Below are 22,146 nucleotides of genomic sequence, written 5' to 3'. Positions count from 1 at the left end.
TGGCGCAGCAGTGACTACCGGTCAAGAAGAAGGACTAAGCAGTGACAACAGACCATGAATTAGGACTAGGCATGGCACAGTTTTGACAACCGACCATGAAGGGCGACTAGGCATGGCGCAGCAGTGACTACCGGTCAAGAAGAAGGGCTAAGCAGTGACAACAGACCATGAATTAGGACTAGGCATGGCGGATCAGCGACTACCGGCCAAGGACTAGGCATGGCGCAGCAGTGACTACCGGTCAAGAAGAAGGACTAAGCAGCAACAACAGACCATGAATTAGGACTAGGCATGGCGGAGCAGTGACAACCGACCATGAAGAAGGATTGGCATGGAGGAACAGTGACCAATAGCCATGAAGAAGGATTGGCATGGAGGAGCAGTGACCAATGGCCATGAAGAAGGATTGGCATGGAGGAGCAGTGACCAATGGCCATGAAGAAGGACTAGGCATGAAACGGCAGTGACTACCGGCCATGAAGGACTAGGCGTGGCGGAGCAGTGACCACCGGCCATGAAGAAGGACTAGGCATGGTGGGGCAGTGACCAATGGCCATGAAGAAGGACTAGGCATGTAACTGCAGTGACTACCGGCCATGAAGGACTAGGCATGGCTGAGCAGCGACTACCCACCATTTAGAAGGACTAGGTATGGCGGAGCAGTTACCACCGGCCATGAAGAAGGACTAGGCATGGTGGGGCAGTGACCACGGGCCATGAAGGAGATCTAGGCATGGTGCAGCAGTGACCACCGGCCATGAAGAAGGACAATGCATGGTGCAGCAGTGACCACCGGCCATGAAGAAGGACAATGCATGGTGGAGCAGTGACCATGGGCCATGAAAGAGGTCTAGGCAGGGTGGAGCTCTGGCCATGAAGAAGGACTAGGCATGGCAGAGCAGTGACCACCGGCCATGAAGAATTAGGTTACTGCATAGGAAATCTGCGTGGCCCAATAGAGAAACTAATGATCTCCTCCACCCATGGAGACAGATTCTGACAGATGGATGATGATCCTTCATACAGACCAGAAACTAAGAATCCTCAGCACTCCACAGATAGACAGATTTATCACTTAAAAATGATGGATTCGTCTGTGAGGTAAATATAAGCCAAGTGTGCATCCAGCTTTATGGAGGAGTTCGGGCGCTGGCTTGTAGTGTCCTTCATGGCATCTCTGCTGGAGGTTATTTACTATCTTGTGCCAAGTTTAGGGCCTAAAATCTTCGGGAGAACTGTACATGAAGCGAATAGGAACATCACAGGCTGTGTATAGAGATGTGTACAGGGGGATAATAAGAATTATTAACTGCAGATTTAGCAAGTTTTCCCACATACAATGAATGGAGAGGTCTGTAATTTTTTTATTGTAGGTATACTTCAACTGTGAGAGACAGAATCTTAAAATAAAATCCAGAAAATCACTGTTTGATTTTTACATAATTAATTAGCATTTTATTGCATGAAATAAATATTGATGCAATAGAAAAATAGATAGTAATATTTGGCACACAAACCTTTGTTTGCAATTACAGAGGTCAGACATTTCCTGTAGTTCTTGACCAAGTTTGCACACACTGCAGCAGGGATTTTGGCCCCCTCCTCCATACAGATCTTTCAGGTTTCAGGGTTGTCACTGGGCAACATCGAGTTTCAGCTCCCTGTAAAAATGTTCTCTTGGGTTTAGGTCTGGAGACTGGCTAGGCCACTCCAGGACCTTGAAATGCTTCTTAGGCTATGTGCACACGTAGGAAATGTGGTGCAGAATTTTCTGCACTAAATCTGCAGATTTGATGCAGTTTCTGTGCAGTTTCTATGCAGTTTTTATGCAGTTTCTATGCAGTTTCTGCGCAGATTCTATGCAGTTTCTGTGCAGTTTCTATGCAGATTCTATGCAGATTCTATGCAGATTCTGCGCAGATTCTATGCAGATTCTATGCAGTTTCTGCGCTGATTCTATGCAGTTTCTGTGCAGTTTCTGTGCAGTACAATGTAAATCAATGGGAAAAAAAAAAAGCTGTGCACATGGTGCAGAAAAATCTGCAGCAGAAACGCTGCAGAACTGCACAAAAGAAGCGACGTGCACTTCTTTGAAATCTGCAGCGTTTCTGCGCAGATTTTTCTGCACCATGTGCACAGCTTTTTTTTTTTCCCATTGATTTACATTGTACTGTAAATCACAGTGCAGTTCTGCAGCGTTTCTGCAGCAGAAAAATCTGCTGCAGTTCTGCACCAATTCTGCACTAAATCTGCATCGTGTGCACATACCCTTATGGAGCCACTCCTTAGTTGCCCTGGCTGTGTGTTTCTGGTCATTGTTATGCTGGAAGACACAGCCACGACCCATCTTCAATGCTCTTACTGACTGAAGAAGGTTGTTGGCCAAAATCTTGGGATTCATGACCCCATCCATCCTCCCTTCAAGACGGTGCAGTTGCCCAGTCCCCATTGCAGAAAACCACCCCCAAAGTGTGAGGTTACCCCCACCATGCTTCACAGTTGGGACGCCGTTCTTGGGGTTGTACTCATCCTTCCTCCAAACATGGCGAGTGGAGATGATACCAAAAAGTTTTATTTTGGTCTCATCTGACCACATGACCTTCTTCCATGTCTCCTCTGGATCATCCAGATGGTCATTGGCGAACTTCAAATGGGCCTGGACATGTGTTGGCGTGAGCAGGGGGACCTCGTGTGCTTGCAGGATTTTTATCCATGACGCTGTAGTGTGTTACTAACACTAATGTTTGAGACTGTGGTCCCAGCTCTCTTCAGGTCATTGACCAGGTCTGGGACAATTCCTGACCTTTCTCAGAATCATCCTCACCCCACGAGGTGAGATCTTGTATGGAGCCCAAGACCGAGGAAGACTGACAGTCATCTAGTGCTTCTTCCATTTTCTAATAATCATTTGTCAATACAAAAAAATCATCAGCAGAGGTAATATGTCTGTTTTATGGAGTTTGATGCGTTGATTCCAAAAATATGCTAAAGGTACCTTCACACTAAACAACTTTCCAACGAGAACGACAACGATCCGTGACGTTGCAGTGTCCTGGATAGCGATCTCGTTGTGTTTGACACGCAGCAGCGATCTGGATCCTGCTGTGATATCGCTGGTCGGAGCTAGAAGTCCAGAACTTTATTTGGTCGTCAGATCGGCGTGTATCGTCATGTTTGACAGCAAAAGCAACGATGCCAGCAATGTTTCTTCATGGAGCGAACAACCAGCGAGAACGATAAGTATGTCACTGGATCGCTCCTGCATCGTTCTGCTGTTGCCGGTGTCTGACATGTTGTGATCCGCTTTTTGGGCTCCCCTAGTGGTGGCTGGTGGTACTGGAGACTTGTGTGTTCTTTTCTGCCTCGCTCACCTGCTTCCATCAGTTTTGGGAGTTCCCTATTTAGCCTTGCTCTCCAGTCACTTCCTTGCCGGTCATCATTGTAACCTGAGTCATTCAGTTGCATGTTCCTGCTACCAGTCTGCTGATCAGCTAAGTGGACTCTTGTCCTTATTGTTTTGTATTTTTGTCCAGTTTACAGTTTTGTCATTTCCTGTTACTGGAAGCTCTTGTGGACTGAAATTGCCACTCCTGTGTGATGAGTTGACACAGGAGTTTTAAAGTAATTTCAGGATGGGTTTTTTGAAAGGGTTTTTCAGCTGACCGTGAAGTCCTCTTTTGTATCCTTCCTCTATCTAGTAAGTGGACCTCGCTTTGCTAAATCTACCTTCATACTGTGTATGTCTTTTCCTCTGAACTCACCGTTAATATATGTGGGGGCTACTATCATCTTTGGGGAATTTCACTAGAGGTAAGCCAGGTCTGTTCCTTCCTCTTCCAGGCGTAGTTAGTTCTCCGGCTGGCGCGTGGCATTTAGGCAGCCGTAGGAATGCTTCCTGGCTACTGTTAGTTGTGTGGTAGATTTAGGTCACGGTCAGCTTGAGTTTCCATCACCCGAGAGCTAGTCTGTAATTTTTGTGTTTCTGATGTTCCCATGCCATTGGGGAATCATGATACTGACATCTCTACAGCGACCTAAACAGCGACGCTGTAGCGATCGGCTCGTTGTCTATATCGCTGCAGCGTCGCTTAATGTGACGGTACCTTTAGTTTCGCTCTATCACATAAAGTTTCTGAGATAGAAGTGTTTTTGTTATTATGTTATTTATGCATTTTCAATGTGGTTTTTCCTATGTTATTCCCATTTTTTGCTTGTCTTAATTGTGAATTTTCTTACAGAGACAACATCAGTAAAGGTTTTAGTGAGTTTTATGGGAAGGAGTATTGACAGTGCAGTCAACCAATGACTGCTTCTCGGAAAGTCACATGTTATGGTGAGGAGCTAACTTATGAGGCGGTGTGATTTGAGTCGGTCAGAAAAGGATGGTGATGGCGGCAAGGACTGGTATGTGAGACTCTGACAGGAGACAGGCCTCTACAGGGATCCGAGCCCTGCCACAGGGAGATAGAAGAGAAGGCAGCGGACAGCCACCATTGTGAGAGGATTTTCACTGCATTTCTGGGAGGGCAAGTCGCCTCAGAGGGAAGAAAACAGCTCAGCCACTGAGGTGTAACTGAGTGAGGGTCTCCACAGAGAGAGACCCTGAAAGCAGCCAACATCACACTGAGAAGCTGCCTGTCTGCCAATGGTCATATGTAAGGGCTTGTTTCCACCTGCGAGAAATAGGTCCGAGTCTCACATGTGAAAACCAAGCTCTGGCGCCGGCACTCCAGAGCGGAGCGTGCGGCTGCATAGCAATACATGGAGCCGCACGCTCCGCTCCCAAGTGCCGGCGCCAGAGCTTGGTTTTCACATGCGAGACACGGACGTATTTCTCGCAAGTGGAAACAATACCTAGGACTAGGCTGACCCGTTTACCTAACAACTGTGAATAGTAATCTACCAGATTACCGCCAGTAAAATCAGTTCTAAATACAAGCTGCCTCCATCATCTCTGGGGAAATATCTACATATAGTCGGTCGGCTCATCACATTTTTTTCTTTATTTTGTCACCACCATTGAACTGAACTTACTCTACTGTTTGATCTGATTTAAAGGATAAAAATGCCAAGACAGTGTATCAATCATCCGAACAGATTCTGCTTTGTGTGAGGTTCTTTTACACCAAAAGGACAAGTACATTCAATCACTCATGATATTAAAAAGATGGACCAGATGTACTTTAAGTGTCCACTTGGTGATCAAGACAAAAGCTGGGCCCCTCATGTGATATGCTCAAGCTGTTCCAATTGTCTTCGCGACTGGTTGAATATGAGGAAAGTGGCTATGCCATTGGCTGTTCCCATGATTTGGAGAGCTGAAGCTACTGGTGAAGACATGGAGACCACAAGTCAAGATGAGTTTGTACCTGATGGAGCAGCCGAGCAGCCAGAACGCTTTACTCAACATGAATTAAATGATCTCATCAGAGACTTTTCATTGTCAAAAGATAAAGCTGAACTTCTTGCATCTAGGTTGAATCAGAAGAATCTTCTTCATGATGATGTCAAAGTGTGTTATTACCGAAACAGAAGTAACACTTTAACACAATTTTTCACAGTTGATGGACCATTGGTGTACTGTAACAATGTGAATGGCCTCTTTGAAGAACTGAATCAAGAGTTGCAGATTGGCGATTATTTATTGACTCATCCCAGTGAAGTTTGAAAGCAGTGTTGCTTCACAATGGAAATATGAAACCATCAATCCCTATTGCTCACTCATGTCATCTAAAGGAAAGTTATGAAAATCATTGTTTTGGATGCTATACAATATAAGCATCAATGGAATACCTGTGTACATGTGAAAGTGATTGGTCTGCTAATGGGAATTGGAGCGTTCCCATGGGGCCGTGGGGTCCTGCGGTTCACAGGGGGATGTCATGGTGGCTGACCCGGTCCGTGGCCCTGGAACGTCCGTGTAAAAGGGGAAAGGTCTTTAAGGGGAAATGTTCGTGATGACACCTGTGGTGTTCGGTCAGGGTGACCGACGCTGCTTTAAGGAGTCCACTTGGGTGTTGTTATGGCAGCTAGATGATATACCTTCCCACAGGTGAAGTGTGTCCCCAGGGCTTCCCGGTGTGTAGATGGTGGATGGTGAGAGGCGCAGACAAGAACGAGGACACAAGGTTGCAGTCTCTTTACCTTTACTGAAGACTTCAGCATCCACAGTCCAGGGCACCAGATCACAGGCCAGGCAGAGTCCAGCCGGTTTGGAGGCAAATCCATTGTCCCCTTGTCCAGGTGGAAATCAGTAGCCTTCCCTTGCGCTGCGGTGGTGTAGTCCCTTACTGCCTATGGCTTCACATAAGGGTCTCACAGATGTAGTGTCTTTCTCTCTGTCCCCCATATAGGATAGGACAAACCCGTATGACTGGTGGCTTGAGGCTGTTAATAGGGACTCTATTGCCACCTGTGCCACCATGCCACCTGGGTGTAGGGCGGACAGGTAACTTGCAATTAGCTGTCCTGCCGGTCTGTGGAGCAAAGCATAAAGGTCCTTACTCCCTCAGTGTTCTGGCCACCGGGCTTCTGCGCCTCAGAAGGAGGCAGCCTGAGCGGGGCTGGCCCCCTTCTGTTATCCTCTCCTTTGCTACAACTTCCTTCACGCTCGCTGCAATACAGTTCTGCCTCCGATGTCTCTTTCTAGGAGCTGCAGCTCTGAGGGCATGCACAGCTCTGTGTCCTTTCTCCTTCATTCACCGACAGGATCCCACCCCTGTCAGGGACCAACTAACTGAGCTGAGCTCAGCCGGCAACTGACTTTCCCTACAGGCGACCAGTTTTACCTATGTCGGGAGTGACCTAATAAATAGGAGCAGAGCTCCCCCTGGTGGCCTGGAGTGTGAAATGTGTTGCATGTTTGTGATACCTGGATGCAGTTATCCTTCTTTGCTTCCAAACGTAGCATCACTCTCTCTGAGAGGAAAGCAATACCACTGCGACGACCAGGACCCTGGGGCGCCGCAAATGCAAGGAGGTTTCACAGAATAGTGTTGCTTCTTGTGTTTATGGGACAGTAGAAATACAGTAGAGCATTATGTTCGTCATGATTGGGGACAGAGAGACATCTATTCCCCAGGTAGAGACAATGTTCAGCGTAATCCTTTAGTTGCTCCAATAAAAATCTTTCTTCCTCCACTACATATAAAGTTGGGATTGATTAAAAACTTTGTGAAAGCCACGGCAAAGACAAATTCACAAGGGTTCCAGTACATTTCACAGAAATTCTCCAGCATTTCACCAGCAAAACTGAAGGAAGGGGTATTTGTTGGTCCTCAGATCAGGGAGCTTATGAGAGACGATGTGTTTGAAGGAATTCGAAATGATAAGGAACCGAGATCTTGGAAAAGCTTCAAGTGGATCTGTGAAAACTTCAGGAAACCAAAAATCTCCAGAATATGTTGGCAGATGTTTAGGACCTGATAATGCATACAGTGTCATGGATGGCGCAGGGCTCGGATGATGCACTTTTTGCCTTCACATTTAGATTTCTTCCCTCAAAATCTTGGGGATGTAAGCGATGAACAAGGTGAGCGGTTTCACCAGGACATTAATGGATCACCGCTACCTGGGATTTTGGAAGGACTCAATGATGGCAGATTACTGTTGGATGTTATATAGGGACAACCCTGAAAAATCCTATCAACCACAGGCTAATGTCAAGCACTATTAATTTCTGCTCATAGTTTGGTTTCTTTTTTGCATCTGAAATTATTTTGGTTCAGTAAAAACTGTTTTGTAAAGTGAAGCATTTTCTTCTGATATGTAGATAACTGTTTTCTTAATGTCACCAGCACATTTCATAACCTCATAATAATGATGCTCCATGGAAACTATACGTGCTACAGAAAAACTCTAGACATTTTTGAAATCGGGACAAAAAGATGTTTCAGAAAAGTACAAAGTCGCCTGCGATGATTAAAAAAAAAATATATTTTGCAGACCTGTGTAATGGTGCCAACAGTTGTTGCCTTCTCACCAAGCTGCTTGCCTCTTGCCCTGTAGCCCATCCCAGCCTTGTGCAGGGCTACAATTGTGTCCCTGGTATCCAAACACAGCTCTTTGGTCTTGGCCATGGTGGAGAGGGTGCAGTGTGATTGATTGTGTGGACAGGTGTATTATTTATACAGTAACGAGATCAAACAGGAGCAATTAATACAGGTAATGAGTGCAGGGTAGGAGGCTTCCAGAAAAACTAACAGGTTTGTGAGAACCAGAATTCTTGCTGGTCGGTCAGTGATCAAATAATTATTTCATGCAATAAAATGCAATTTAATTATGTAAAATTCATACAATGATATATATTTTTTCTTTTTACATTCTGTCTCTCACAGTTGAAGTGCATCTACGATAAAATATATATATATATATATATATATATATATATATATATATATATATATATATATATATATATATATATATATATATATATATATATATATATATATATATATGAGCAGAATAGGAGCATCACTGGCTGTGTATGTGCAGATTTATTTATTTCATTGCTATGCCACTTTCCACCAGCAGGGTGCGCACTCTCCTTACAGAACGCAAGCATTAGCGGACAGGATCCCGTCCTTTGACCACGCCCCCACCCCGTTTATTGGTTCCCTTAGTGTTTCCATGGTTACACCTAGTCGCTGTTCCGCACAAGGTGTTCCTGTCGCCGTGACGTCATCTCCAGGCGTCGGCTGTTCGGGCGGTGTCCTAGGAGACAGGTGTGTAGAGCTGGTGACACCGAGAAGCGTCGTGAAATGTCTATATGGCGGCGGTTACTCGGTGCTGCCCCCGCTGTGCGCACGGCCGGCTGTCCTCGTGTATACCGCCTGTCATGGGTCTGTATCGCCTGATACTCTCAGTGAATGGCTTCTGAGCTTCATAGACTGGGTATAAATGGTAATACTGTGGCAATGTAGCAGATACCTGTAGGTATTGTCATAGGGGACTTAAAGGGGTTGTCACAGGTTGCCTTAAAGGGAAGGAAAGCGGCAGGAATGCCCTAATAATCCCGCTCTCCTCTTTATAGCCTCCTGGTGCAGCAGTGACGTTGTGTAGACACGTGACTGCTCCAGCCAATACCCCGCCTCGCTGTCTTGCGCTGTGATTGGCTGTAGTAGTCAGGTGACATTGTGTGATGGCCGTACTCCTCGTTACAGCATTCTAGTAAGGAGCAGTAAGTCCGCTATCCCTCCTGCTTGGCACGACAATACCATTTATTATACCCCTGTACAGCGCCCTCCGGTGGGCATTGCTGGTCTTGGCGCCTCCTCACTGTCCTGTTTGCTTCAGGTGCCTGGAAGCAGAGGGATCAACACCAGCAGCGCCCACCAGTCCAGGGGTATAATAAATGGTATTTTTGTGCTGTGTAGAGGGGATTGCGGACTTGTAGCTCACGAGAATACCGTGACATAGCCTTAGAGGTGATGGCCGTACTTTATATTGGGAAAAACTGGTGACAGGTTCCCTTGAATGGAGAAAAAAAGTGTGTGTAGATGTAAAGGAAAAATCCCCAGTATATCTGTGCAAGATCTGGTGGGCAGATGATGGATTTTAGCCCCCCCCCCCCCCCCCCCGTATTGAAAGTAGTGAGATGTTTCACTGCTGGGTCCCCAGGGATCCGCTGTAATGTATTGGGGACCTTGGCGGCAATCGCAGGAGGAAGGAAGCTGCAATCACAGGAGGAAAGAAGCTGTAATGACAGGAGGAGAGAAGCTGCAATGACAGGAGGAAAGAAGCTGTAATCGCAGGAGGAAAGAAGCTGTAATGACAGGAGGAAAGAAGCTGTAATGACAGGAGGAGAGAAGCTGCAATGACAGGAGGAGAGAAGCTGTAATGACAGGAGGAGAGAAGCTGCAATGACAGGAGGAGAGAAGCTGTAATCGCAGGAGGAAAGAAGCTGTAATGACAGGAGGAAAGAAGCTGTAATGACAGGAGGAGAGAAGCTGCAATGACAGGAGGAGAGAAGCTGCAATGACAGGAGGAGAGAAGCTGCAATGACAGGAGGAGAGAAGCTGTAATGACAGGAGGAGAGAAGCTGTAATGACAGGAGGAGAGAAGCTGCAATGACAGGAGGAGAGAAGCTGTAATGACAGGAGGAGAGAAGCTGCAATGACAGGAGGAGAGAAGCTGCAATCACAGGAGGAAAGAAGCTGTAATGACAGTAGGAGAGAAGCTGTAATGACAGGAGGAGAGAAGCTGCAATCGCAGGAGGAAAGAAGCTGTAATCGCAGGAGGAAAGAAGCTGTAATGACAGGAGGAGAGAAGCTGCAATGACAGGAGGAGAGAAGCTGTAATGACAGGAGGAGAGAAGCTGCAATGACAGGAGGAGAGAAGCTGTAATGACAGGAGGAGAGAAGCTGTAATGACAGGAGGAGAGAAGCTGTAATGACAGGAGGAGAGAAGTTGTAATGACAGGAGGACAGAAGTTGTAATGACAGGAGGAAACAAGCTTAATGACAGGAGGAAAGAAGCTGTAATCGCAGGAGGAAAGAAGCTGTAATCGCAGGAGGAAAGAAGCTGTAATCGCAGGAGGAAAGAAGCTGTAATCGCAGGAGGAAAGAAGCTGTAATCGCAGGAGGAAAGAAGCTGTAATCGCATGAGGAAAGAAGCTGTACTCACAGGAGGAAGGAAGCTTTGCAGGTTTCTTCTTGAAATTGATGGGTTGTCTATGTGAGGACACGTTTAGTATTTGGTCAGTATTTTATATCAGTATTTGTAAGCCAAAATATTAGTCTATATGTTATACTATACATAATATACTATATATTATTAACCCCTTTCTGTCATTGGACGTACTATTCCGTCCATGTGGGGTGGGCCCTACTTCCCAAGGACGGGATAGTACGTCATAGGCGATCGGCCGCGCTCACAGGGGGGAGCGCGGCCGATCGCGGCCGGGTGTCAGCTGCCTATCGCAGCTGACATCGGCGCTATGTGCCAGGAGCGTTATTAGAAAAGAAAGTCTCGCACTCAACTTAAGTATATGTGATTGGTAGATTTATTGGTAGCACTGGAGAAACGTTTCAGCCTTGTCTAGGCTTTCGTCAGTCACGTGCTGTGTCTTATGATGAGTAACGATATTGCTCAAAATGAGGACGCAGATCGTGCGTGCTGCAGTAGGTAGCCGCCTAGTGGGGGCGTGAAGTATTATTTAAGGTGGAATATTCGAAAAAAGCTCAAATGTAAACACCTGGAATGAGAGGTAATAGCCTTCAAACGCGGCCTGTAACTGTATCCGGTGGCTTGAGGGAAAGCCGCTGAGGTGCCTGTGTGATCCTCGCAGACGCGGTGTCCACCGCCTGTCTCACGGACCGCCCCCGGCACATTAACCCTCGGCACACCGCGATCAAACATGATCGCTGTGTGCCGGCGGTATAGGGAAGCATCGCGCAGGGAGGGGGCTCCCTGCGGGCTTCCCTAAGACCCCCGCAGCAACGCGATGTGATCGCGTTGCTCCGAGGGTCTCCTACCTCCTTCCTCGCTGCAGGTCCCGGATCCAAGATGGCCGCGGCATCCGGGTCCTGCAGGGAGGAAGGTGGCTTACCGAGTGCCTGCTCAGAGCAGGCGCTGGTAAGCCTGCGGCGCTCTAAGTCAGATCGGTGATCTGACAGAGTGCTGGGCAAACTGTCAGATCACCGATCTGTGATGTCCCCCCCTGGGGCAAAGTAAAAAAGTTTTTAAAAAAATTTCCACATGTGTAAAAAAAAATAAAAAAAAATTCCTACATAAAAAAAAAAAAAAATTATTCCCATAAATACATTTCTTTATCTAAATAAAAAAAAAAAAACCATAAAAGTACACATATTTAGTATCGCCGCGTCCGTAACGACCCCACCTATAAAACTATATCACTAGTTAACCCCTTCAGTAAACACCGTAAGAAAAAAAAACAAAAAACGAGGCAAAAAACAACGCTTTATTATCATACCGCCGAATAAAAAGTGGAATAACACGCGATCAAAAAGACAGATATAAATAACCATGGTACCGCTGAAAGCGTCATTTTGTCCCGCAAAAAAAGAGCCGCCATACAGCATAATCAGCAAAAAAATAAAAAAGTTATAGTCCTCAGAATAAAGCGATGCCAAAATAATTATTTTTTCTATAAAATAGTTTTTATCGTATAAAAGCGTCAAAACATTAAAAAATGATATAAATGAGGTATCGCTGTAATCGTACTGACCCGACGAATAAAACTGCTTTATCAATTTCACCAAACGCAGTACGGTATAAACGCCTCCCCCAAAAGAAATTCATGAATAGCTGGTTTTTGGTCATTCTGCCTCACAAAAATCGGAATAAAAAGCGTTCAAAAAATGTCACGTGCCCGAAAATGTTACCAATAAAAACGTCAACTCGTCCCGCAAAAAACAAGACCTCACATGACTCTGTGGTCTCAAATATGGAATAATTATAGCTCTCAAAATGTGGTAACGTAAAAAATATTTTTTGCAATAAAAAGTGTCTTTCAGTGTGTGACGGCTGCCAATCATAAAAATCCGCTAAAAAACCCGCTATAAAAGTAAATCAAACACCCCTTCATCACCCCCTTAGTTAGGGAAAAATTAAAAAATTAAAAAAATGTATTTATTTCCATTTTCCCGTTAGGGTTAGGGCTAGGGTTAAGGTTAAGGTTAGGGTTGGGGCTAGGGCTAGGGTTAGGGTTGGGGCTAGGGTTAAGGCTACAGTTAGGGTTGGGGCTAAAGTTAGGGTTGGGGCTAAAGTTAGGGTTAGGGTTTGGATTACATTTACGGTTAGGATTAGAGTTAGGGGTGTGTCAGGGTTAGGGGTGTGGTTTGGGTTACCGTTGGGATTAAGGTTAGGGGTGTGTTTGCATTAGGGTTTCAGTTATAATTGGGGGGTTTCCACTGTTTAGGCACATCAGGGGCTCTCCAAACGCGACATGGCTTCCGATCTCAATTCCAGCCAATTCTGCGTTGAAAAAGTAAAACAGTGCTCCTTCCCTTCCGAGCCCTCCCGTGTGCCCACACAGGGGTTTACCCCAACATATGGGGTATCAGCGTACTCAGGACAAATTGGACAACAACTTTTGGGGTCCAAGTTCTCCTGTTACCCTTGGGAAAATACAAAATTGGGGGCTAAAAAATAATTTTTGTGGGAAAAAAAAGGATTTTTTATTTTCACGGCTCTGCGTTATAAACTGTAGTGAAACACTTGGTGGTTCAAAGTTCTCACAACACATCTAGATAAGTTCCTTGGGGGGTCTAGTTTCCAATATGGGGTCACTTGTGGGGGGGTTTCTACTGTTTAGGTACATTAGGGGCTCTGCAAACGCAATGTGACGCCTGCAGACCATTCCATCTAAGTCTGCATTCCAAATGGCGCTCCTTCCCTTCCGAGCTCTGCCATGCGCTCAAACGGTGGTTCCCCCCCACATATCAGGTATCAGCGTACTCAGGACAAATTGGACAACAATATTTAGGGTACAATTTCTTCTGTTACCCTTAGAAAAATACAAAACTGGGGGCTAAAAAATAATTTTTGTGGAAAATGTTTTTTTTTTATTTACACGGCTCTGCGTTATAAACTGTAGTGAAACACTTGGGGGTTCAAAGCTCTCACAACACATCTAGATGAGTTCCTTAGGGGGTCTACTTTCCAAAATGGTGTCACTTGTGGGGGGTTTCTACTGTTTAGGTACATTAGGTGCTCTGCAAACGCAATGTGACGCCTGCAGACCATTCCATCTAAGTCTGCATTCCAAATGGCGCTCCTTCCCTTCCGAGCCCTCCCATGCGCCCAAACGTTGGTTCCCCCCACATATGGGGTACCAGTGCACTCAGGACAAATTGGACAACAACTTTGGGGGTCCAATTTCTCCTGTTACCCTCGGAAAAATACAAAACTGGGGGCTAAAAAATAATTTTTGTGGGAAAAAAATTTTGTTTTATTTTTACGTCTCTGCATTATAAACTTCTGTGAAGCACTTGGTGGGTCAAAGTGCTCACCACACCTCTAGATAAGTTCCTTAGGGGGTCTACTTTCAAAAATGGTATCACTTGTGGGAGGTTTCAATGTTTAGGCACATCAGGGGCTCTCCAAACACGACATGGCGTCCCATCTCAATTCCTGTCAATTTTGCATTGAAAAGTCAAATGGTGCTCCTTCGCTTCCGAGCTCTGCCATGCGCCCAAACAGTGGTTTACCCCCACATATGGGGTATCGGCGTACTTAGGACAAATTGTACAACATCTTTTGGGGTCCATTTTCTCCTGTTACCCTTGGTAAAATAAAACAAATTGGAGCTGAAGTAAATTTTTTGTGAAAAAAAAGTTAAATGTTCATTTTTATTTAAACATTCCAAAAATTCCTGTGAAACACCTGAAGGGTTAATAAACTTCTTGAATGTGGTTTTGAGCACCTTGAGGGGTGCAGTTTTTAGAATGGTGTCACACTTGGTTATTTTCTATCATATAGACCCCTCAAAATGACTTCAAATGAGATGTGGTCCCTAAAAAAAAAACTGGTGTTGTAAAAATGAGAAATTGCTGGTCAACTTTTAACCCTTATAACTCCCTAACAAAAAAAATTTTGGTTCGAAAATTGTGCTGATGTAAAGTAGACATGTGGGGAATGTTACTTATTAAGTATTTTGTGTGACATATCTCTGTGATTTAATTGCATAAAAATTCAAAGTTGGAAAATTGCGAAATTTTCAAAATTTTCGCCAAATTTCCGTTTTTTTCACAAATAAACGCAGGTAATATCAAATAAATTTTACCACTATCATGAAGTACAATATGTCACGAGAAAACAATGTCAGAATCACTGGGATCCGTTGAAGCGTTCCAGAGTTATAACCTCATAAAGGGACAGTGGTCAGAATTGTAAAAATTGGCCCGGTCCATAACGTGCAAACCACCCTTGGGGGTGAAGGGGTTAATATCACTACATATTGTCTGCCAATCAGTGGTGTGGTGGGGTTATACTGGGCTCAGCATTTGAGCTCCGCTAGGTCAGCAGGAGAGAAAACTGCAGCCAGTAAACTGAGTGACACATTGCTGGAATCAGGGTCTCTACCCCTATACTATGTTGCTGTCAGATTACATAACAAAAACCTCCTGATTGATTCCCTTTAGTTACGAATGGCCCTAATATTGTAGTTGATAGTGGATGTTGTGATCTAGACAGCCCCTTTAGGCTTCTTTGGTGTTTGATGTGAATGATGGCCGATGCAATGAAATTAGCAGACTACTGTAATCTGGCGTTAGTTATTCAGGCTTCCTCCTATCTTCCGTCTCATGGGTTACTTTTGCCTTCTAGTTTTCCTGCCTTTGGTGTAGATGCACAGATAGGACCGGTCAGGGACTTTGCCCACTGTGATTATCACCATGGCAAGTGCCCGGGAGGCAGAGTCTGATAACGACTCTGATGGGGAAACCGGGGAAGACCCTGAAAGACAAGCACTGGATTATGTCTCGAGGGTCTTAAGTACCGTAACGCTACAAGACAAAGCCAGGCGACAGGCGCCCAGTCTGCCCGTGGAAGCTCCGGATGGGACCCAGCATGGCGGCCTGGATCTGAAGAAGTCTCCTGTATCGGGGGAGGATGTAGAGGTGACCTCGCTGCTGTTACTTCTTCCCCTGGAGCTTATCTTGCACATACTGTCGTTTCTGGAAGCGCGGTTCATCCTCGGCGTGCTCCCCCTGGTGTGCCGCATGCTCAGAGACATCGTCTCACAGAAGGTCACCTGGAGGCTGAGGGTTCAGAAGAAAATCAGCTCCAGTTACCCCGTGGTTGAACGTGAGTTATAATCCTGCAGTTCATTAACCTCTCCTAATAGACAGATACACAGCCATCAGGACACCCAGACCTCTCCTCCTCCTAATACAGACCTCAGGACACACAGACCTCTCCTCCTAATACACAGACCTCAGACACACAGACCTCTCCTCCTCCTAATACACAGACCTCAGGACACACAGACCTCTCCTCCTAATACACAGACCTCAGACACACAGACCTCTCCTCCTCCTAATACACAGACATCAGACACACAGACCTCTCCTCCTCCTAATACACAGACCTCAGACACACAGACCTCTCCTCCTCCTAATACACAGACCTCAGGACACACAGACCTCTCCTCCTAATACACAGACCTCAGACACACAGACCTCTCCTCCTCCTAATACAGACCTCAGGACACACAGACCTCTCCTCCTAATACACAGACCTCAGACACACAGACCTCTCCTTCTCCTAATATACAGCCATCAAGACACACAGACCTCTCCTCCTCCTAATACACAGCCATCAGGACACCCAGACCTCTCCTCCTCCTAATACAGACCTCAGGACACACAGACCTCTCCTCCTAATACACAGACCTCAGACACACAGACCTCTCCTCCTCCTAATACACAGACATCAGGACACACAGACCTCTCCTCCTAATACACAGACCTCAGACACACAGACCTCTCCTCCTCCTAATACACAGACATCAGGACACACAGACCTCTCCTCCTAATACACAGACCTCAGGACACACAGACCTCTCCTCCTCCTAATACACAGACCTCAGACACACAGACCTCTCCTCCTCCTAATACACAGACATCAGGACACACAGACCTCTCCTCCTAATACACAGACCTCAGACACACAGACCTCTCCTCCTCCTAATACACAGCCATCAGGACACCATGACCTCTCCTCCTAATACAGACCTCAGGACACACAGACCTCTCCTCCTAATACACAGACCTCAGACACACAGACCTCTCCTTCTCCTAATATACAGCCATCAAGACACACAGACCTCTCCTCCTCCTAATACACAGACATCAGGACACAGACCTCTCCTCCTAATACACAGACCTCAGACACACAGACCTCTCCTCCTCCTAATACACAGCCATCAGGACACACAGACCTCTCCTCCTCATTATACACAGACATCAGGACACACAGACCTCTCCTCCTCCTAATACACAGACCTCAGACACACAGACCTCTCCTCCTCCTAATGCACAGACATCAGGACACACAGACCTCTCCTCCTAATACACAGACCTCAGACACACAGACCTCTCCTCCTCCTAATACACAGACCTCAGACACACAGACCTCTCCTTCTCCTAATATACAGCCATCAAGACACACAGACCTCTCCTCCTCCTAATACACAGACATCAGGACACAGACCTCTCCTCCTAATACACAGACCTCAGACACACAGACCTCTCCTCCTCCTAATACACAGCCATCAGGACACACAGACCTCTCCTCCTCATTATACACAGACATCAGGACACACAGACCTCTCCTCCTCCTAATACACAGACCTCAGACACACAGACCTCTCCTCCTCCTAATGCACAGACATCAGGACACACAGACCTCTCCTCCTAATACACAGACCTCAGACACACAGACCTCTCCTCCTCCTAATACACAGACCTCAGACACACAGACCTCTCCTCCTCCTAATACACAGACCTCAGACACACAGACCTCTCCTCCTCCTAATACACAGACATCAGGACACACAGACCTCTCCTCCTAATACACAGACCTCAGACACACAGACCTCTCCTCCTCCTAATACACAGACCTCAGACACACAGACCTCTCCTCCTCCTAATACACAGACCTCAGACACACAGACCTCTCCTCCTCCTAATGCACAGACATCAGGACACACAGACCTCTCCTCCTAATACACAGACCTCAGACACACAGACCTCTCCTCCTCCTAATACACAGACCTCAGACACACAGACCTCTCCTCCTCCTAATACACAGACCTCAGACACACAGATCTCTCCTCCTCCTAATGCACAGACATCAGGACACACAGACCTCTCCTCCTAATACACAGACCTCAGACACACAGACCTCTCCTCCTAATACACAGACCTCAGACACACAGACCTCTCCTCCTCCTAATACACAGCCATCAGGACACACAGACCTCTCCTCCTAATACACAGACCTCAGACACACAGACCTCTCCTCCTAATACACAGACATCAGGACACACAGACCTCTCCTCCTCCTAATACACAGACCTCAGACACACAGACCTCTCCTCCTCCTAATACACAGACCTCAGGACATACAGACCTCTCCTCCTAATACACAGACATCAGGACACACAGACCTCTCCTCCTAATACACAGACATCAGGACACACAGACCTCTCCTCCTCCTAATACACAGACCTCAGACACACAGACCTCTCCTCCTCCTAATACACAGCCATCAGGACACACAGACCTCTCCTCCTAATACACAGACCTCAGACACACAGACCTCTCCTCCTCCTAATACACAGCCATCAGGACACACAGACCTCTCCTCCTAATACACAGACCTCAGACACACAGACCTCTCCTCCTCCTAATACACAGACATCAGGACACACAGACCTCTCCTCCTCCTAATACACAGACCTCAGACACACAGACCTCTCCTCCTCCTAATACACAGACATCAGGACACACAGACCTCTCCTCCTCCTAATACACAGACCTCAGACACACAGACCTCTCCTCCTCCTAATACACAGACCTCAGGACATACAGACCTCTCCTCCTAATACACAGACATCAGGACACACAGACCTCTCCTCCTAATACACAGACATCAGGACACACAGACCTCTCCTCCTCCTAATACACAGACATCAGACACACAGACCTCTCCTCCTAATACACAGACATCAGGACACACAGACCTCTCCTCCTAATACACAGACCTCAGGATACACAGACCTCTCCTCCTAATACACAGACATCAGGATACACAGACCTCTCCTCCTAATACACAGACATCAGGACACCCAGACCTCTCCTCCTCCTAATACACAGACCTCAGGATACACAGACCTCTCCTCCTAATACACAGACATCAGGACACCCAGACCTCTCCTCCTCCTAATACACAGACCTCAGGATACACAGACCTCTCCTAAAATACAGCCATCAAGACACACAGACCTCTCCTCCTTATACACAGACCTCAGGACATACTTGTTCCCGCCCTTTTTGTTCATCTTTTCACAGAGGAGGACTTTGATTGGACGTCTGCCTGTATAGAGCTGGAGGAGCAGCTCTCCCATTGGTCAGATAGTGGGACTCCAGAACATTTCTCATTGGCTGATGGCCATTACGCCCCGGTGGACGCGGTTCTCCTATTGCAGGTGTGTCGTGTCCGTCCTTTCCACATGGATCTGTGTTGTGAAATTGGATTTTGGGCTCCCCCGGTGGCCACTGGTGGAATTGAACTGGTGTGCATCATCCCCTCTGTTCACCTGTTTCCATCAGGATGTGGGAGTCGCTATTTAACCTTGCTCCTCTGTCACTTCCATGCCGGTCAACATTGTAATCAGAAGCCTTTCTGTGCATGTTCCTGCTGCTAGACAACTCCCAGCTAAGTTGGACTTTAGTCCTCGTTTGTTTTTGCATTTTGTTCCAGTTCACAGCTGTAGTTTCGTTTCTGTGTCTGGAAAGCTCTTGTGATCTGAAATTGCCACTCTGATGTTATGAGTTAATACTAGAGTCTTAAAATAATTTCAGGATGGTATTTTGATAGGGTTTTCAGCAGACCATGAAAGTGCCCTTTCTGTCTTCCTGCTATCTAGTAAGCGGACCTCAATTTTGCTAAACCTATTTTCATACTACGTTTGTCATTTCATCTAAAATCACCGCCAATATATGTGGGGGCCTCTGTCTGCCTATCGGGGAAATTTCTCTAGAGGTGAGCCAGGACTATATTTTCCTCTGCCAGGATTAGTTAGTCCTCCGGCCGGCGCTGGGCGTCTAGGGATAAAAAACGTAGGCAACGCTACCCGGCTACTGTTAGTTGTGCGGCAGGTTTAGTTCATGGTCAGTTTAGTTTCCATCCTTCCAAGAGCTAGTACTTATGTTTGCTGGGCTATGTTCTCTTGCCATTGAGAACCATAACAGTTTGACCGGCCCAAAAAGGGTTAAATTAATTGACAGAGAAAGGAGAGAAAAGAGAAGTCTGCTGAAGATTTTTTTTTTTTTTTTGTTCCTTCAGTTCTGAGTGTGCTTGTAATTGAATCTCTTGCAAGTCTGCCTATATTGCAGCCTTTCTCTCTCTCTCTCTCCTTCTAATCCTGGAATGGCTCTGTGTTCACCTGTTTAAAATGGATATTCAGAGTTTAGCTGCAGGTTTGAATAATCTCACCACGAAAGTTCAAAATTTACAAGATTTTGTTGTTCATGTTCCTATATCTGAACCTAGAATTCCTTTGCCTGAATTTTTCTCGGGGAATAGATCTTGCTTTCAAAATTTTAAAAATAATTGCAAGTTGTTTTTGTCCCTGAAATCTCGCTCTGCTGGAGATCCTGCTCAGCAGGTCAGGATTGTGATTTCCTTGCTCCGGGGCGACCCTCAGGATTGGGCTTTTGCATTGGCTCCAGGGGATCCTGCGTTGCTCAATGTGGATGCGTTTTTTCTGGCCTTGGGGTTGCTTTATGAGGAACCTCAGTTAGAGCTTCAGGCGGAAAAGGCCTTGATGTCCCTATCTCAGGGGCAAGACGAAGCTGAAATATACTGCCAGAAATTCCGTAAATGGGCTGTGCTTACTCAGTGGAATGAGTGCGCCCTGGCGGCGAATTTCAGAGAGGGTCTCTCTGATGCCATTAAGGATGTTATGGTGGGGTTCCCTGTGCCTGCGGGTCTGAATGAGTCCATGACAATGGCTATCCAGATCGATAGGCGTCTGCGGGAGCGCAAACCTGTGCACCATTTGGCGGTGTCTACTGAGAAGACGCCAGAGAATATGCAATGTGATAGAATTCTGTCCAGAAGTGAACGGCAGAATTTAAGACGAAAAAATGGGTTGTGCTTCTATTGCGGTGATTCAACTCATGTTATATCAGCATGCTCTAAGCGTACTAAGAAGCTTGATAAGTCTGTTTCAATTGGCACTTTACAGTCTAAGTTTATTCTATCGGTGACCCTGATTTGTTCTTTATCATCTATTACCGCGGATGCCTATGTCGACTCTGGCGCCGCTTTGAGTCTTATGGATTGGTCCTTTGCCAAACGCTGTGGGTATGATTTGGAGCCTCTTGAAACTCCTATACCCCTGAAGGGGATTGACTCCACCCCATTGGCTAGTAATAAACCACAATACTGGACACAAGTAACTATGCGGATTAATCCGGATCACCAGGAGATTATTCGCTTTCTTGTGCTGTATAACCTACATGATGTGTTGGTGCTTGGATTGCCATGGCTGCAATCTCATAACCCAGTCCTTGACTGGAAAGCTATGTCTGTGTTAAGCTGGGGATGTAAGGGGACGCATGGGGACGTACCTGTGGTTTCCATTTCATCATCTATTCCCTCTGAGATTCCTGAATTCTTGACTGAATTTCGTGACGTTTTTGAAGAACCTAAGCTTGGTTCATTACCTCCGCACCGGGAGTGCGATTGTGCCATAGATTTGATTCCGGGTAGTAAATACCCTAAGGGTCGTTTATTTAATCTGTCTGTGCCTGAACATGCTGCTATGCGAGAATATATAAAGGAGTCCTTGGAAAAGGGACATATTCGTCCTTCGTCATCTCCCTTAGGAGCCGGTTTTTTCTTTGTGGCTAAGAAAGATGGCTCTTTGAGGCCGTGCATTGATTATCGGCTTTTGAATAAAATCACGGTTAAATATCAATATCCGTTGCCACTGCTGACTGATTTGTTTGCTCGCATAAAGGGGGCCAAGTGGTTCTCTAAGATAGATCTCCGTGGGGCGTATAATTTGGTGCGAATTAAGCAGGGGGATGAGTGGAAGACCGCATTTAATACGCCCGAGGGCCACTTTGAGTATTTGGTGATGCCTTTTGGTCTTTCAAATGCCCCTTCAGTCTTTCAGTCCTTTATGCATGACATTTTCCGTGATTATTTGGATAAATTTATGATTGTGTATCTGGATGATATTTTGATTTTTTCGGATGACTGGGACTCTCATGTCCAGCAGGTCAGGAGGGTTTTTCAGGTTTTGCGGTCTAATTCCTTGTGTGTGAAGGGTTCTAAGTGCGTTTTTGGGGTTCAAAAGATTTCCTTTTTGGGATATATTTTTTCCCCCTCTTCCATCGAGATGGATCCTGTCAAGGTTCAGGCTATTTGTGATTGGACGCAACC

At 46.1% G+C, this 22,146-nt stretch overlaps 1 protein-coding gene across 2 annotated transcripts in view; it reads left to right on the top strand.

Annotated features, from left to right (window-relative positions):
• Positions 1 to 8,598: 8,598 nt before the first annotated feature.
• The window catches only part of FBXW9 (F-box and WD repeat domain containing 9), a 49,117-nt gene continuing 35,569 nt past the window's right edge, over positions 8,599 to 22,146 (top strand). The window contains exons 1-3 of one of the 2 annotated variants that reach the window (XM_077261873.1): positions 8,599 to 8,726; positions 15,292 to 15,771; positions 19,041 to 19,177. In XM_077261873.1, coding sequence (XP_077117988.1) covers positions 15,360 to 15,771; positions 19,041 to 19,177 — 549 coding nt within the window. In that variant the 5' untranslated portion in view covers positions 8,599 to 8,726; positions 15,292 to 15,359. Of the gene's footprint in view, positions 8,727 to 8,746; positions 8,844 to 15,291; positions 15,772 to 19,040; positions 19,178 to 22,146 lie in introns of those variants that run through there. The other variant, XM_077261874.1, reaches the window with a different exon arrangement.

This window comes from Ranitomeya variabilis, chromosome 5, assembly GCF_051348905.1.
Source record: "Ranitomeya variabilis isolate aRanVar5 chromosome 5, aRanVar5.hap1, whole genome shotgun sequence".
Classification (NCBI taxonomy): Eukaryota; Metazoa; Chordata; class Amphibia; order Anura; family Dendrobatidae; genus Ranitomeya; species Ranitomeya variabilis.
Note: the sequence above shows the minus strand (reverse complement) of the source record. Positions and strands in the feature narration are given on the sequence as shown.